A 17,785-nucleotide genomic window follows, 5' to 3' on the forward strand; every position below is an offset into this window, starting at 1 on the left:
TTCTGCGGCTTTTTCCCCTCCACATTTGGAAAGACGCGTTTAGAGTATTTGGCTGCTCTACATTTCCACGTGATAAGCCGCTTCGTTGCCACCCGTTGCACGGTGAAGTTGCTAATGCCAAACGTTCACCACTTGTCCTCAAATGTCTCCCCCCCCCCAACCCCCATCTGCAATCTGTAATCTCTCCTCGTTGTGACCCTCCCACGTGAGTGCTGTGAAGTGTCGATGGGAAGGCGACATCGCAACGTGCCATCGCCAGGACTGCGCGGTAAAACTACGCGCGGTTGTGCGCCAGGTCGTACAATTTGTCAGAGCGTCCGTGATGAACGGCATCGTAAATAGGCATTATATATATGTGTGCCCTGTGTATATATATATATATCACAGACTGAGACAGATGCAATTAAGATTGGAGCCAGAGGCAGCAGCGGGGTGCGGTCAAAAACATCAAAGTGGAGTCTCCACTCAAATAAGATTTTTCTCGTCTCCCGTTTACAGCCCTGAGCCATTGGTGGAAATTACACATTCCTTGGACAGGGGCGAGGCATTCCATAGAACACCGTTGACTCTTCGCAACGTGGTACTCATTTTATCAATCACAGATGGTCCATCCTTGAGCAGGATTTGAAGACGTGACCTTCTGATCACGAGTAGTCACCGTGCCAGTGTTGTATAGAGACTGGCAGTTTAATATGCGTGTGTAGATATGCATTCGGTAAAGGTGCAGCCCTGGAGTTGCTTTGCTAACGCCACTGCTGGCAGAGGGGCCTCCTTACGAGGGAGGTGCAGAGGGGATGTTGGCCGACTCTACCACAGTGGCCAGACTACAAACTTGCACCATTGTTTCAACTGCCGTGCCAAGAGATCGAATCCAACTGGTTTACCGTTTAATTGCAAGCACAGCGTGCTAACTCCTACACTGTGGCAGCATCCCATATAAATCAGGTAAAGGCCCACTAAGCTATATAGCTTTTTTTCAGAAGCGACCTGACTAAAAATTATATAACTAAGTGGATTATCACGTGGGAATGTATCGCAGCCAAATATTCGAAATGCATGTTTATAAATGTGAGAGACAAAAACCGGAGGACCCGGATAAAAAAGTCCACGCGACCACCGGGAGTGAGACATGTAAACTCCAAATATACAGGAGTCAGGGTTGAGATTGAACCCACAACCTCCTCCATACCAGGCGCGGTAGTTAAAATGTGCCACCGCGGTAGGTAGTGCCTAGATGCTGTTGCTGTGTGCAACAGTGGGAGAGTTCCAAAACAGCTACGGAGAAACACCTCCATTGACATTCATGCACGAGGGATCATTTGTGCGCTGCTCGTAAAATATAACGACGTCAACAAATGATGGATGCTGCTTGTGTAGCTGCTACTGCTGCTGGGGATGGTGGTGGGGATGCTATTGGGGATGGCGGTGGAGATGGCGGTGGAGATGGCGGTGGAGATGGCGGTGGAGATGTCGGTGGAGATGGCGGTGGAGATGACGGTGGAGATGCCGGTGGGGATGCCGGTAGAGATGACGGTGGAGATGACGGTGGAGATGTCGGTGGGGATGACGGTGGGGATGACGGTGGAGATGGCGGTGGAGATGGCGGTGGGGATGACGGTGGAGATGGCGGTGAAGATGGCGGTGGGGATGGCGGTGGGGATGACGGTGGAGATGGCGGTGGAGATGCCGGTGGAGATGGCGGTGGAGATGGCGGTGGAGATGACGGTGGAGATGACGGTGGAGATGGCGGTGGAGATGTTGGTGGGGATGACGGTGGAGATGGCGGTGGGGATGCCGGTGGAGATGACGGTGGAGATGTTGGTGGGGATGACGGTGGAGATGCCGGTGGGGATGCCGGTGGAGATGTCGGTGGAGATGGCGGTGGAGATGACGGTGGAGATGGCGGTGGAGATGCCGGTGGGGATGACGGTGGGGATGACGGTGGGGATGGCGGTGGGGATGGCGGTGGAGATGGCGGTGGGGATGGCGGTGGAGATGGCGGTGGGGATGGCGGTGGGGATGACGGTGGAGATGGCGGTGGAGATGGCGGTGGGGATGTTGGTGGAGACGCTGGTGGAGACGCTGGTGCCGCTGCGTACACTGCGCGTCGGCGTGCGTGGTGGCGTCATCGGGCTGGCCGGCGTGCTGCATGGGCACGGCGTGCGGGAACTCGCTCAGCATGCGCTGCTGGAACGTCTCCAGCCGCTCGTAGTCGTGGCCCCGGCACACAAACTCCTTGTTCTGAACAGAACACGCACGAGTATGCACGCACACATACGCACGCACGTACTCACACACGTGCACGCACACACGATCGGAGGCACACACACGCACGTACGCATGCACACACACGCATGGATGCACACACACACGCATGCACGCACACACACACGTACGCACACATGCATGCACGCACACACATGCACACACACAAGCGCAAATGCACACAAGCACGCCCGCACGCACGCAGGCATGCACATACACACGCGCAAAAAAAAGGACGGGCTAACGTGATTTCCTACTCAAAAAAGAGCAGAGGCATGAGTGTTTATTTCTTGTTCTCAACCCTGCAGAGTCGGTGGTGGAAATTCCACGTTTCTGTGGTGGGAGATAGTCTGTCTCCCATAGAACAACCACCGTTGATTTCCCCAGAAGGCGGTACCGATATTATTGACCCCATTGGTGATGATGGGCTGACTCAACACCCCACGATGACAAAATACAAACATGTGTTAAAAGCACACGGGCAAATTTTGCATAGGCGCACAGCGCGATGCTTCAGGGAACGCTCCTGACGGTTTGTTGCATGTGCACAAATGGCCGCGTGCCTCGTACACATCTCTGCGTCTTGCTTGTACCTCAAACACCAGCGGCGGCCGGCGGCGCGATACAGTCGGTACGTCCCGAAAACACTTTGGAGAGCTACAGAAATTCCCTCACTCTAAAACAAACATGGCAGGAAGCGGATGAACCCCTTGTGTTGAACAGATGTTGCGCACGGCACTCTTAACAGCCGCTTCTCAACAAACACCACACTCGTCGCGCAAATCCCCATTTTATTCTGAACACAGACCACGGGTTACGAACAAACGAGGCACCATAACCGCCCTGATCCGAACAGGAGTGTGCATCAGCAACGCAAACTCCGTGTCTCCGTACGACAGCACAGGAGCGTCGTATAACAGACGCAAACGTTCGTCCGTCACCGACGTTGGCGAGAAGCCTGCGGCGCACTTCCACCGAGATCGGCGGGGGCCGTGCACACATCGTGAAGAAAGGAAAAACAAAAACTCACCCGAAGGAAGAAAGGGAACTTTTTCCCGTAGAAGCCGACTTTGAAGAACTCCGGCTCCAGGCGTTGCTGCTCGATGATATTGTCGTAGTAAGCCGCCTCCGTTTTCTAACGGCCCCCACCCCACACCCCAAAAAAATACATTATTATGCATAATAGAGGTTTTTTGGATTAGATCGCGTAAATATATAAATGTGTCGTTAAAACCCGCCACCACCCGACACGGCCAACTAGTTATAGGTTGTCATGTACACAGAACGTGCCAATTCGTCACTTAGAGCCAAGCCACAACATTTACAATCTGAGTACGACATTTCACCAGTAACTAGCTTCATCAGGCGACAGCCAGATTTGTGGAGAAGTCCACCTGTTTCGTCCCTGATGTAGTGACGTATATTGAGTCACTACGCCGTTAGTGCCAGCTACTGAGAAATGAGTGGAACTGTGCGTGTCACAGCACGTGACAAGGAGGGGATTGTCAGCCAACACTGGTAAAAACAACATGGACATTTCGTTCTCTTCTATCATGTGCACCAACAGGTACTTGCGCACAAACAGGTCCACGTACAGTTACACCTCGTGCTCTCTTTTAGCCCCCCCCCCTTCCAATATGTCATCATGTGCACCAACAGGGGCTTGCGCACAAACACGTTCACGTCTACGTCTACTTACACCTCGTGCTCTCTTTTATCCCCACCCCCCCCTCCCAATACGTTCCATTCATTGGCTACCACATTCTGATAAGCTCCCCCTCCTCTCCTCCCCCTTAACTTGTATTTAAGAACTTGCATCTTGGAATCCCGGCCTCACTTGATGCAGCAAATCTGGCTGTGAAGGTCCCACCTGATGACGGAGACTTGTGTTGCCTCCGAAACGTCGTGATTTATGTATTTATTTTTTATTTATTTTAATTTCATTTTTTTACCTACGTGACTTTACGAGGGGGGCTGACAGGTGACGAGAAGGACACGTGGTGGAAGGCCCCAGAACCTTCTGGTCAGATCCCGAAGGGGGCGTGGCCGAGAGAGGCCATGCTCAGGGGATAAAAAGTATAACCCGTAAAAACAAAGTTTTTCACTTTAAATCTTTTATATGCGTGGCAGCGAACTTAATATAAAGGATTTAAAAATATATTCGCCTGTGGAGGACGCGGAGATCGATCCCGCGACCTTTGGCATGGGAAGCGAGGGTGCTACCAACTGCGCTACTCCGCCACGGCCTGTGGAGGGGTTACGCTCTGGGCTCTTACACTCTGACGTTCAGCCAAAGCCAAGAATGAGTTATTTTGAATATATGTAAAATAATTTTTTTTTGCCTAAAAAGTGTAAAATTTTGGGATTTTTTTTCACGAACATTAATTGTCTGGCACAACAAGTCTGTGTGGAAAATGTCAGCTCGATTGGATCACGGGAAGTGGGTTAAAAAACGACCGAAAGATTTGCACGGTCCTAAGCAAGCAAGCAAGCACGCAAGCAAGCGAACTTAATATAAAGGATTTAAAAAGGGGGTCCTGAGAGCCGAACGGGGCTGTCTCCTGGAATCATCCCATCGGGAAACGTCGCTTCGATCTTCGGGCTTCCGTCGTCACGTTCGGCATCGTGGGTCCGGCAGTACGTTACTGCCTGACCCGGTTAAGTAGTTACCCTGTTGGAGTCTAATTATGTAGTTACCCTGTTGGGGTCTGGCTCACATGTTGTTATGTTGAGTAGCTGCTCCGTTGGGGCCGTGTAATGAACGTGTTGCCACCCAGTTAAAGTGTGTGCCTCCGTGGAACCCACGACACTTATATAGAGGCGTAGATGTGGTGACCACGCTTCTGCGCTCTTGCGCCACGTGGGGGGGGAGGGGGATTAATGAGGCAACGTACATTATGCATTATGCGAGCCCTTTGAACTTGTACTTCCTGTCTATTGTGTGTATTAAAATAGCCGTACCAACGGTAATCCATATTGAAGTAAGTTGCCCTTTATAGGCATGCATTTAAATAATGTATTATTTGATTATTCGCTTCCACGCAGCACTAAGGCGGTAGCTATCCGAATGGTTAAAGTTATTTTTATTTATTTCAATTTCGATAGATTCTTTAATTATTCTTGGCCAGCAGTAGCTAGTTTTGCACGGAACTTCAACATTATCAAAATCAATTGAGTGTCCCTGTTGGCACGCGTGTTCTGCTACTGCTGACAGTTGCGTTTGGGAAAATTCTATATTCATCATCATCATCAAATCCAATGCAGGAAAAAAATATCGACGCAACGGGTTTTCAGTAGACCGGACACTTTTTTTACGTAGCATGCAGGAAAATGTGGAATCGAGGAAGAGCGAGGTGGCCGGGTGGCTCGGAGATCGTAGAGCACTTAGCCACAACCGCTCAAACGCTGGGTTCGAATCCGGACAGCGGTTTGTGGATCAAACAAAGTTCTCGAGTGTAGAGAGTTTGACAATTACAGCCTTGTCCGCCCCAAAGACTGCACACAACCTAAAAAAACAAACCCCATCACCTTAAACTCGGTTCTGCCAATTTCTGCGCTTAGTTCCAGCTCTCGGAATTAAATATAGCAGCAGCTCGACTGCCATGCAACCAACATTAACGCTCAGCGGTAGAGCCCGACGGGTAAGTGCTGCTATGAGGGCGGCCGGATTAACCCACAGGCTACATTTTTTGCAGGGCCCTCTATCTTCCTTTTGGTCCTCCGTTCCATATTTTTAACTGATAGCTCAACGACAGTAGCATGGGCCCGTGGCTATGCATCTGGTCTCTGAATCACGGTGACGTCATCCATGGCTTCGCCAGCAGCTAAAGTTCGGGGGGGGGAAACAAAACTAGCTAGTTGATGAAGTTAGTTGCAATTACCGGCGAAACGTCGTACTCAAGATTGTAAATGCTTTGCTGTCCAACACACAACCGGCGTGCTGTACTAGTGACTAATTGGCACGTTCTGTTTACGTGACAACCCTTACTAATTGGCTGTGTCGGGTGGTGGCGGGTTTTAACGACACATTTATATATTTACGCGATATAACCCCAAAAAACCGATATAATGGAAAACAAACCAAGTTGGTTGTTTGAAGAAATGAGTACAGTGAGTGATTCATGTTTTTGATTAATTTAACTGAATGGAATACATTTGTTAATTTCACATAGAGAAATAAATATTTGTATGACTTCATAATATATTTTGTTGCAATATGTAAGACTGTACAGGTTTAGGCCCTACCCTCAATAATTAGCCTTAGGCCCCCTCCTAACCTTAATCTGGCCCTGAGAACTACCACTGCTGCTGTCTGAAATAGAGGTCACATGAATAGATCTCGTTGTCAGCTCTTTCCTCCTTGGGCTGTTTCCTAACACAAAAGGGTCGTATTGCTCTGCGAGTGCTCCGAATGGACACGACAGCTCATGACATAATGCCGATTGCATAATCGGGATGAAAGGGAAGCGGAATTATATGATGATTTTTTTTTTAATCCCTAAAAAATCGTGGAAACGTTGACTGTAATATTGTATAAGTGCATTGGCAGCTTAAAAATTGGAATGCAAGATTCGGGTATGTTATCGTGCTGGCTTCACTGTCCCTGTGATGGGGTTGACTTTAACTGACCTTCCATGAAGGTGTGCCAGTTGCAATGTCGAAGGGCCAATACCCAATGTCTTATATCATATGTTTATTAATTTTTTCCCTTTGGAGAACCATGGCAGTGAAACATGTGTTGAATAATAATTATCCGTGCTTCTGCACCCCTGGCCAGCGCTGCATCAAAAACTTTGTTTGCTCAGACTCGCGACCACGTACCCGGACCGAACTCAGCCGCTGGTAGTCGTAGAGGGCCTCGTACTGTCCAGCCAGCTCCCGGCACAGCGGAATGCCAAACTCCCAGCACTGAGGAAGTACAACGGGGGACGCAGTTCGGTGCACTCGCAAGTTCAGCGAGCCGCGTGGGGCTCTCACACAAATACTCGCATGCTCAGTGAGCCGCGTGGGGCTCTCACACAAACACTCGCAAGTTCAGCGAGCCGTACGGCCACTCACACAATCAGTTTGCGTTCACCGCTTCTGCCCAGCGGAGGTGATAAAAAAAAAGTCCGAAGCCCCGAGTGCTTTTTGGTCCATACTCGTGTTTGAGTTTGATCCACGTGGTTGTAATTTTTACACCTAAAATGGTTGCACATTAAACCTCGCGCCATCCGACAAGATTGCCACGTTGGCACAAAATATTATTCTTGTTTAACCGTGGCCGATGTGTCGATCACATTCCGACCTCATCCTCCTCCTCTTCACCGGTGGACCAGAGGCCTTTCGTGACTTTAGTTCAACGCGGGCATGCACGACGACATTCCGCTCAGCTTGCATCGAACTCCGTCGGGTAACGCACGGGCTCGGACTCGGAAACGGGGCGGACGACGCGGTACCGCGGGCGAGCCCTCACCTTGCCCTTGTGGAAGAAGTGCAGGATCTTAAGGAGGAGGCTCTCCTTGCGCTCCCACTCGCTCTGCGCCGGGTAGTGCAGGAACGGGCCGAGCAGACGCTCGTCCCAGCCCAGCAGCTCGCAGTAGAGTAGCAGCGTGAAGCCCGCCTCTGTAGCGCGGGTCGGGGAGCGGTGGCGGCAGCGTGGTGGGGAGGTGTTGGCGGAAATTGGACAGGGTTTTAGTAAAAACGGAGCGTACGTGCAGGGAGGACGAGGTCAGGCGACGCGCACGCTCGACTCCACCGCTTGCGTTTCAAGTCACGACTCAACACAACTCTCTTTGCGCTTGCACACAACAACTGGCTGCTATACATATCCACGTGATGATAAGCCCCTTCGTTGAGCTGCTATCAGTCGTGGCCAGGTCACTTATGACGCTCAGTTGGGCCTTACTGGGTAAATAAAAAGTTTACTTCAATTTAACTCATAGCCACAACTTTCTTTTTTTCTCTATATATTGTTTGCAAGAAAGGCGCCACATATGTAAACCAATATAAACTTCACTTGACTCAAGTGTCAGATAACTCGATAGGTGGCCATGCGACTCAAAGTTCAGAGCGCCGAGCTCTCGCAGCTGAGGTCCTGGGTTCCATTCCAGGTAGCCGCCTGTAAATAATTAACCTGGGTGCCTAAAATTGATTTCTCTGCTGTGAATAAGTTCAAAATTGAGAAACATCGTCCGTTTTATAACTCCCCTTTTTTTTGCTGTGATGCTACTAACGAACGTGTCGCGTTTTGACTATCAATGATTGTGCAACACTGCCAACGCAGTGTCACGGACCTATCCTCAACACGGTGTTATGAACCTATGCTCAAATGCAGCGAGCTGACGGGTCTCGGCCTGGCCGCCAGTTCGAGACCGCAGCAGGGGCACAGTTGCTGGCAGCAGCTGCGTTGAACGCGCCAGTGTAACGTACCCGTGTAGTTCTGTGCCTGCAGGTGCATGTCACACAGCTTGTGGATGTAGCGGATGTACATCTCTTCTTTGTTGATTTCCGTTTTGTAGAAGTTCTGCAGATCCACATGGGTAATGTGCATTAATTCATTTGTTCATTGATAAAATGTGTGACGCACACATTTGCAAAAGGACATTTCAGAGGCACGGGAGAATAAAAGATTGACGGAGGAAAGTCTGCAGATCCTGACTTAAGGTGGACACGGACGCTGCCGTGCGGAGAGCAGTGAGAGAGGAGGGGGAGAATTCCCGTAGCCCGGAGCTGCGATGGAGAAAGCGACGTTCGCTTCGTCTGGCTTAAGAGATGTTGGGCCTAACAAGGAGGCCTTCAGCCAACGGTGGATAGATCAGGTCTGATGAGGATAATGATGATGGATTCCCGCACCTCCGATTAGCATGGTTGGCTACGTATTGTGCGAAAGAGGTTCAACATGTACATACCTCTCTAGAATGACTGAAATAATTCGTAGGCATAGAACCCATTTCTCTCCCTGCCCACCGCAAATTTGGAGTCACGAATGATTTAAAAAAATCTATATTTTTATTTGTCTCGTTTGAAACATTTGTTGTGTTTTTTCCTCTCTCTCATTGACACAGTTAAATCCGGTCCATTAGCCAGCATGTAACATGAGCATATAATTTGCATGAACGTTAAATAACACATTCTTGAACGCACGATTTGATGCGTTAATCGTCAGCTTAAGAAACGACTTTAATTGATAAATCTGTACATCCTTACATGCGAGGGATTATCGTTCCGAATTAAAAACCGCATTAACGTTTTCCCCCCCCACTGATTTCTACTGCGAGACTTTAAGAACCTTACCAACAAACTCACGGCACAGCCAATTTTCTTGTCTTCTACCTCGTCTCCCTTCATGCAATCCCTGCACAATGTGCACACACACACACACAGGATCGTGATTGACACAACGTAGCAAATCAATTCATTGATACATTTGAGCAAATGTGCCTCTCTTACAGTGCAAGGCCACCACAATGGAACAGAGCTCAACTATTTCATGGGGATCGTTTTGCCAGTATCAAAGTATAAAAAATAAGAATAGGTTTTACCCTTTCTGGCAATAAAACATAATATGACTATGAAACCCCCCCCACCCACCTCCTACGCATTTCCCATGAATATGCTAAATTCCTCTTCATATGCATATTCTTTTTGTTAAGGCGCTCTTGCACCTCCAACCCAGCGTATATATAAGCTCCTAGCTTGGTAGTGTCTCATTCTTCACCTGAAGACGGCTGCTTGCGTTGTAGCCGAAACGTCGTGAGAATTATTTTATTTTATTATGTTTTATTTTTATTATTTTATTACTTCCCTTCTAAGTGACTTTACCGAAAGAACCAAGAAGAGAAAACAGGTGTTAAGATGTTCAAACACCAAATAGAAACCTTTTGCAAGGACTCATCTTGGCATTAACCACACGTACTTGTGGTGAACAGGCAAACCTATCACCACGTTTGGCTATGTACGGTGCGAAATAAGTTCAACATTCGTACTCACAAACATACGGTGGTGCTGTGTTGCACAGGCGTTTTACTCCTGCATTAGTTTCACAGCAGGGGCAGTGTTGCCAAGTGGCAATTACCCGATTAGGAAGCATACGAGTCATTTTCAAACTTGGAAAATTTGGACCGTGACGCAGGCGCAAGTTTGACTTTATTCTTTTTTTTATTTCTCCACGGGATCTTTAATGTCCCGCTGTCAAGAAGACGTCACGCTTTTTGTGCTGGTGAACACCCCCGGCAGCGTTCGCCAGGGCGGCCGTTTCGCTCACACCGCAAACCACTGCAATGAGCGGCAAACGCTACAATGAGCGGGAAGCCATCCGTGTGCGTGTGGCCCAGTAGCGGAAGATGTTGGAAATGGGCCGTGTGGCATTAGCTCGCACGGACGCGATACTTTGGGCGAATGCGTTCTCCAAACTCGTCTGAGATGCGTGGGCAGCTGAAGCCAACGTCCCATCCAGCTGTCACCTCCAATCTCATCTCGATGGTCGCGAGTGGGAATTGACGGTGTGTCCGTGAGTGGCGGTGCGCGCTCGTGTGTTTATCTGTGTACGGCGGGAGTGCAGTGCTTAGCCCACTGAGCTATGGACCCGATAACCGAGGTTTGTTTCCCTCTCACGCTTAAATCAGTACAGAAAATCTGAACCAGTGCTGGGCCCTACCTAGGTCGACTCGGCCTTAAATTGGTATCTGGTCCAGTGTATAATCTAAACTATTAAACTATTTGTATGTGACCAGGTCAGGCCCACTGAGCTTTTTAGCTTTTTTTCAGAAGTGACCTGGCTATCAGAATTATCGCTCGACGAAGTGGCTTATCAAGCGGAAATTTCTAGCAGCCAAATACTCGAAACGCAAGTTGATTCTAAACGTGGAGTGGAAAATCGGAGAACCTGGAGAAAAATCCACGCGACCACGTTGGAGAACATGCAAACTTCAAATATGCAGGCGTCAGGGTCGGGATCGAACCGACGACCTCCTGTCTACCAGGCGAGGTAGTTAACAACTCGCCAGCACCGGGGAGAAAGAGGCACCGTCCTGCAGACCTCCATGGGTGCTCACTAAGAGCACTTGCCCCAAAGAGTTCGAACGGCTACACGTGGGGATCTTCGTCTTGGTACGGTGACAATCTGACGAGCGAGCGCTCACCTGTAATCCAGCAGCCTCTCCATGAGGCGAGTGACCGACGTGACGAAGGAGACGCCACTCTCCCTCCACGTCTCCTGCTCAATCCGTTCCAGCAAACTGGGGCAGGGCCAGGGGAGACGGAGCCGTGAGAAACTCAGGCCCAGCTGCTCAGCAGTGTGCCGGGGATGCTCGTCAATGACCGAGATCGGCAGACTGAGCTCAAAGGAAGGGGACGCGTGGAACTAAGCTTCTAGCGTATGCAAAGCAGTGCTTTGTAAAGGCACTGATGATGTTAGTTTAAAGAGACTTAAGAATGCTTGAATTAATGGGCGGCTTGACTGTATGTCAGTTTGGATAAGTGGTGTTATGTGTTTTGATGACAAATCGTGGCAAAAAAACATTTTTGTTGAGCTCATTATTTGAGTACAATTGTATTTAATTCAAAACAATGGAAAATACCGTATTAATATTAACAATAAAATAATAATTTTAACTTATGAAGCATCCTTAAACAATCGTTCTCAGGGCGAAATATCTAACCATAAACACTTTTGCAAAAATATAGATTCCACAAGTGACATAAAATTGTAACATAAGTTACTATTTAAATCATAAATATATTAAAATGACCTAACATTTGTTTTCACTATTTATTTCGTGATGCTGCTGTGTTGGCTGTGGTGAACAGCACAATTCATAATAAAAATAAAAAGACAGCGTGGTCTTGAAATATTTTTTATGACAGGTGATATTTTGGGCCATGGCCCTTCTTCAGTGTTATAGATGAATGTGTTGATTTGTTCAAATTATATATGTTTTATCTGGGACGTTAAAATATGACCAATAGTAAACTAATAATTTATTAAATTTTTGTTACATAACGTGTCCAAAAATGTAATGTATTTTAATGGATCGTGCAATGGTTCACGAATTCTATATCACACTATTACAAAAAAAATCGAATTACATGAAAATAATATATTATATGGCAACACGAGATATGACAAATTGCTGACATCGATAAAATAAAATACCTCGGATATGGTCCGAATAGCGGGGTTCTGTATTCCGTCAAGCGAGCGTGAAATAGGAATTCCCATCAAGTCATTAAATCACACGTCTGTTCATCCTTGTCCACTTCACACCAACAATGCAGTCGCTCGCACACACACAAAGCTTTTCGCGTAAACATAACCAGGCAATCAGCCAATGTCAATGGGCTGTCCCAAGAAGACATTGCAGCTCGAAGGCATTTCCAATGTCTCTGTGAGGGTCCATCAAATTTAATTTCAGATGCCCCTCCAAATTGAGGGCACGAGTTTAGAGCAGTTAGGGCTTTCAATCCTGAGTCACCTCCACCGTAATTAAGCGATGGCCTCGTGCGCACTTCCAACGAGTGATAATATCTGCATGAACCGATTCAAATAACGACGCTGCCCCAGTGAAACGGTTAGCAGAGCGGGGCTTGCAACCCGGAGGTCGCTGGTTCCATCTCCCTGCCCCCTCGCTTCTGTCCACCCAGCAGCATCTATGGGTACAACCACAGGAAGTGAATCGGCAGGTCACGTGGGGCGAGATAAAGTGTGGGTACTCATCCCTCTTCCTCATCTCGTCAGGGAACATAAAATGTCACGCGAACTCTGCTCATCCTCGCAGCAGCGCTGGCTTTTGGCTGGCCGTCAAAACAAAGACGGGCATGGCATGGCGCCCTTTCAGATGCAATCATGTGGCTGTCTGGAAAACTCTTCCTTCCGATATTAGGAAGCCACCCGGAGCGATGGGCTTTTAAATCTAGACTGAAAACCCATTTCTTTAAGAACTGCTTTTTGCGTTTGGTTTGTCGCCCTTTCCCCGCACCTCCGATTATCACGGTTGGCTGCGTACGGTGCGAAAAAAGTTGAACGTGCATATATTCCAAGGCGTCTGGTACGTGTGGAAGAGTAGGCCAAATTACCTTTTAAAGGGGCTCTGAAGAGCTCCTGAGAGTCGAGTGGCGTGAGTAAGAAACTGCAGAGTTGCACCTCCACCATTCACCGTTTACCATTCAAATAACGAAGGTGGATTTTTTTTTTTTGTCCGGGGGGGAAATTGCTCGAAGCAGTCTGTGCCGGCGGGATTTGGTTCAGCAGCACTCACATTAAGCTGAAGAGTTCCCTGTAGTCTTCATCACCTCTGCCCTCCGACAGCAGACTGTCCAGCTTGTCGATAATCTCTGCCTCCACCTTAACGCACAACATCGCGGCTTACGTGAAAAAACAGCAAAACAAATCGCCCATTCGTGTCACGTACTTTCGCGCGGCACTTCCGCGAAAGTGGAATTACAACTGGCTCGGCTTAGCACGGAAGCGTTTCTGTGCTGCCAAACTATGTATATCTTGGCCAGAGTGTGAGAAGCCAATTTCATTCCCTGAACAGTCGGTATGTCGTCATCTCTTGCAATGAGATCAATTGTCGTAATTCGATTCAAGGGTTGATTCATTCTCACCTTGCGTTTACCATCCAGTGTCTTTTGCTTGTTGTGTGAATTATCAAGAGGCATGGGGAGGAGTCGCCCGCTATACACTGGGGGGAATTGAACGTGCGCATAGCTATAAAGTGAACGCTGATTTGAACAATGTGAAATGCGTCAGAGCCTAACGTATAGGAATTTCATGCTGAATGGGTATTTAAAACGCGCTCAAATCCACATTGTGATTATGTAGCCGTGATTCCAATCGTTCCTCAATTATAAACACAAAATAAACACCTCCCCGGCATTCCCATGATGCATGCCTGTGCATCTGTACAGCATCTTGACATGTAGTCGCATTTACACGCTACACAAATCCACATTGTATTGCCAATTGTATATTATTTGCATGCAATTTACATGGCACGTAATGATCTATTGTCATGAGCACAATTCCCTGCATGTATCGCACTAGCATTGCAAATGGTTTTCAATCACTCGATGAGTCGTTGCATGCCAAGCTGACGTTGCAAAGTCAAATTCACGTTCATCACTGGCGCATGATGAAGCTCAACTTGCCAGTGAAGGGCACAATTAATCCAATTTGAGAATAACCAAAACAACAACAACAACGGATAAGCCACTTTACAAAGCATGTCACGTGACTGCAGGAGCCCAAGCACTCGATAATGTTGAGTCATTGAATTTTTTGGATTGTCGTCGGCAATTATATCCAAACTGTACTATAATAGGAAGCAAAAGAACAGCCTTCTGGGAAGAAAATTAACGGCCAGCACAGAGTACCACATTTGTAGCAAGACTACTTCCCGTGATTGGGTTGGCGGTCTGACACCATTATCTATCAACAGTTTAGGACTGTCTTTAATCATGGGTGGCTGCCCGGGACAGAATCCATAACCTCAGTGATGCCAGCTCAGCAATATGGCTATGAATGGCACACTGAGGTACCAAAAACCAGGACTCATCACGAAAATAAAAATATCTAATTTTCCTGAACGGTGTAATGTTATTATTATTATGATGATTGACAATAACTGAGACTTTTAATGTCCCTGGAAGACTGGCAGATTTCCCAGGACAGCAGCTGCCTCTAAAAAGAGGACGATCCCGGGGAAAACTCAAACAGGTGAGAACCATAAATACGACACGGCCACCGCAAGCCCCCTGCAAGCCACTTGGCCACCTGCTCCCTCGTTGTTGTTATTTTTTTGATGTTGTGGTCCGCCGGCCATGACGTCACCTGCTTGAAGGAGCCGTTCTTCCTCTGCTCGCAGTCCATCATTTCGTGAAAGATGGGGATGAGCACGCGCCTCAGCTCTGTCTGTGGCACCAAGGTCACCTCGAGGAACGGGCCCAGCAGCCCGGGGATGAAGTGAGCCTTGTGGTCCCCTGGCACAGATACATTCGACCGGATTCATCCAATGAATTCATCGGTACGCGTGTTTTTTTTTTGCCCCATTGTGGTAGCCATATACTGCACGGCTACCACGATGGCGCTATGATTAATAGACGATTGAAGTCTGCAGTAGTTGGGGGGGGGGCAATGGTGGTGTGTGGCTTTTTCCAACTTCTTTCACACCGTACGTGGCCAACCGTGCTAATTGGAGGTGCGGGGGAAAGACAACAAACGAGTTTGTGTAAATTTTCAAATTTGGTCAATTCGGACCGTTACTGTGGCAGACGTGGTCCACACTTCTCATCAGCAGCATTAACCAGGGTGGCCACTGGTCTCGAACCGGGAACGTCTGCAACGAGTGGCAAAATCGTATGGCTGCTCAGCCACGTCGCCACCCCAATTAAATCCGAGGTAAGGGAAACCACCCACAACCCAGACATGCAGGTTCAAGTTTATGGAGGCCTGGGGGAAAATACCAGATGAGGATCCCCTTGGCCCTTTTCTGATGCCCTCTTTGATGCGAGTCCCAGGGGCAATTTACCCCACCTGCCACACCACCCCACCGTCCCTGTCGACGGCCTTGCATGCGGATGAGCAGTGGACTGAATGCAGACTAAATAGCCTATCTGCTGTGCATCACATTTTAATGGGGGATGGCCCACTTAAGGATTGTTGAAATATTGGCCAAGAGCCCGTTCCTGCATTCATTGGGAGCAACACTCTGCCCGCGAGACACCAATGCAACGGAGAGCGAAGCGGTCCAGAAACTCGCGATAATGCCTTTTTTTTGCAAGACGTTCAATTATCCACGCCGAGGAGTTTTGATGCGCGGGATACGCACGCCTTTCAGGAGGCTTTGAAAGTGTTTTTGTTCCAGTCACAGAGTGAATTAAACAAAAGCTTTTCACACACCAGCTCCCTCCAATTCGTCCTTCTATTTATAACATGTTTCAACCTGCCTGTCAAGCCCTTTACTGGTGATAACAAAAAAAAACTAATTATTACCACCACCATCCATCCCAGAAGAATTCCCTAATCAAAACTCTACACCATAGAGCTCTATGTATTTCCGACCATCACCACCTAGCCAGTGAACTGGAACATGTACACCAAGCCCTCAAGATGAATGTATATTCAGACGACACAATCCGTAAAGCTATCACCCCAACCGTTGGGAAATAACCATCTGAGGACCCAATCAAAACCACCACCTTGCCATGCATAGCAGGGGTCACCAAAAATACTTCCAAAATTATGAGCAAACACAACATCCAGGTTCTATTTTACACAGTACATAAAATTCGTGATCTGATCCCATTTGTGAAGGATGTGATCCCTGACATGCAATACCCCGGTGTCTACAAACTAAGCTATGTCTGTGGCAGTAGTTACATTGGGGAAACTAAGCGACATGTCTCGGACCGTGTTCGTGAACATAAGGCAGATCTGAAACACGGTAGGACCAATACCTCGGCCGTGGTTGATCATTGTTTTAATTGCGGTGGGCTCACACGAAATAGATTTCTCCAAGACGAATGTACTCTGCAAACCCACTGGCTAAGAGCAAAGATTCGTTCATGAAGCCATCCAGACATATAGACACGCACCCAATTTCAACCGAGAAGATGGGTACAAAGTGAGCAATCATTGGAAGGATGTTATTAACCAGTTTAAGTCATAACTGGCTGTGATGTTTCCATCCTACCTTCCGATGTTGGCAGTTGTTTTCGAACTAGGTTAAATGTCTCACACTCACACAGCCGCCGTTGCTCGTGTCCTCGATGTGACGGTGGCTCTCCGATCTTACATTGACATGCTCATCTCTCCGATCTTACATTGACATGCTCATCTCTCACTTTAACATCACTAGCCCCTCCCACTTCGTTTATGACCCTTGGGCTACACCCATTTCAAACCTTTAAAAACAGCCTGCCTCAGCAGCTTTTCAACTCTTTTTTCTCCTGATGACGATTGCTTGTGTTGCGATCAAAACGTCGTGATATTTTTATTATTTTCTATTCACTTTATTTTCATTTTCATTTGTATAATTTTATTGTTATTGTTTTTTATATCTACGTGACTTTACCGAAAGACCCAAAGAATATGACCATTTCTCACGAGCCCTCGTTCGTGTTACATATCACATATTTTAGCGGTGCAGACAGATCCTTTGCGAACCGTGGCAATGATGCCCACCGAAGGACAACGTCCCCCTGCACAGATTCTCTGCAGATCGTTGTTGGGGGTGAAGGCCTATTAAGGCCGGCAGGTGGGGTGGCCAGTACCACACCTGGGCCGCTTCGTATCAGTGCTGATGTTTATACATCACACCGGGCACTTACTTACGGTGGAGCTGACCTGGGTAAGACCCAAGACTGGTTCATATAATTGCCCCATGATGTTAGCCGTAACCGGGAATTGAATTCGCGATGCCTTGCTCGCAGTGCGGTGTGCTAACCGCCTCGCCACCGCTCCCCACAATATACACAAAGACAAAGATCCCCCGTATGGCCTTACAGGACTGTTGGGGCAAGTGCTGTCAGCAAGCACCTA

The 17,785-nt window shown here is 48.1% G+C and overlaps 1 protein-coding gene across 7 annotated transcripts in view; it reads right to left on the bottom strand.

The window, feature by feature from the left end:
- DOCK3 (dedicator of cytokinesis 3) overlaps positions 1-17,785 on the bottom strand; it is a 229,446-nt gene that overhangs the window by 23,914 nt on the left and 187,747 nt on the right. For 5 of the 7 annotated variants that reach the window (XM_061573883.1, XM_061573882.1, XM_061573880.1 and 2 more), the window contains 10 exons: positions 15,077-15,225; positions 13,503-13,588; positions 12,401-12,427; positions 11,388-11,483; positions 9,541-9,601; positions 8,677-8,770; positions 7,721-7,869; positions 7,087-7,173; positions 3,296-3,400; positions 2,100-2,241 (listed from right to left, as the gene is read on the bottom strand). In XM_061573883.1, coding sequence (XP_061429867.1) covers positions 2,100-2,241; positions 3,296-3,400; positions 7,087-7,173; positions 7,721-7,869; positions 8,677-8,770; positions 9,541-9,601; positions 11,388-11,483; positions 12,401-12,427; positions 13,503-13,588; positions 15,077-15,225 — 996 coding nt within the window. The remainder of the gene's footprint in view (positions 1-2,099; positions 2,242-3,295; positions 3,401-7,086; positions 7,174-7,720; positions 7,870-8,676; positions 8,771-9,540; positions 9,602-11,387; positions 11,484-12,400; positions 12,428-13,502; positions 13,589-15,076; positions 15,226-17,785) is intronic. The other 2 variants (XM_061573884.1, XM_061573881.1) reach the window with 1 other exon arrangement.

Source organism: Lethenteron reissneri, chromosome 54 (assembly GCF_015708825.2).
Source record: "Lethenteron reissneri isolate LAM-NWPU_2019-01 chromosome 54, ASM1570882v1, whole genome shotgun sequence".
Classification (NCBI taxonomy): Eukaryota; Metazoa; Chordata; class Hyperoartia; order Petromyzontiformes; family Petromyzontidae; genus Lethenteron; species Lethenteron reissneri.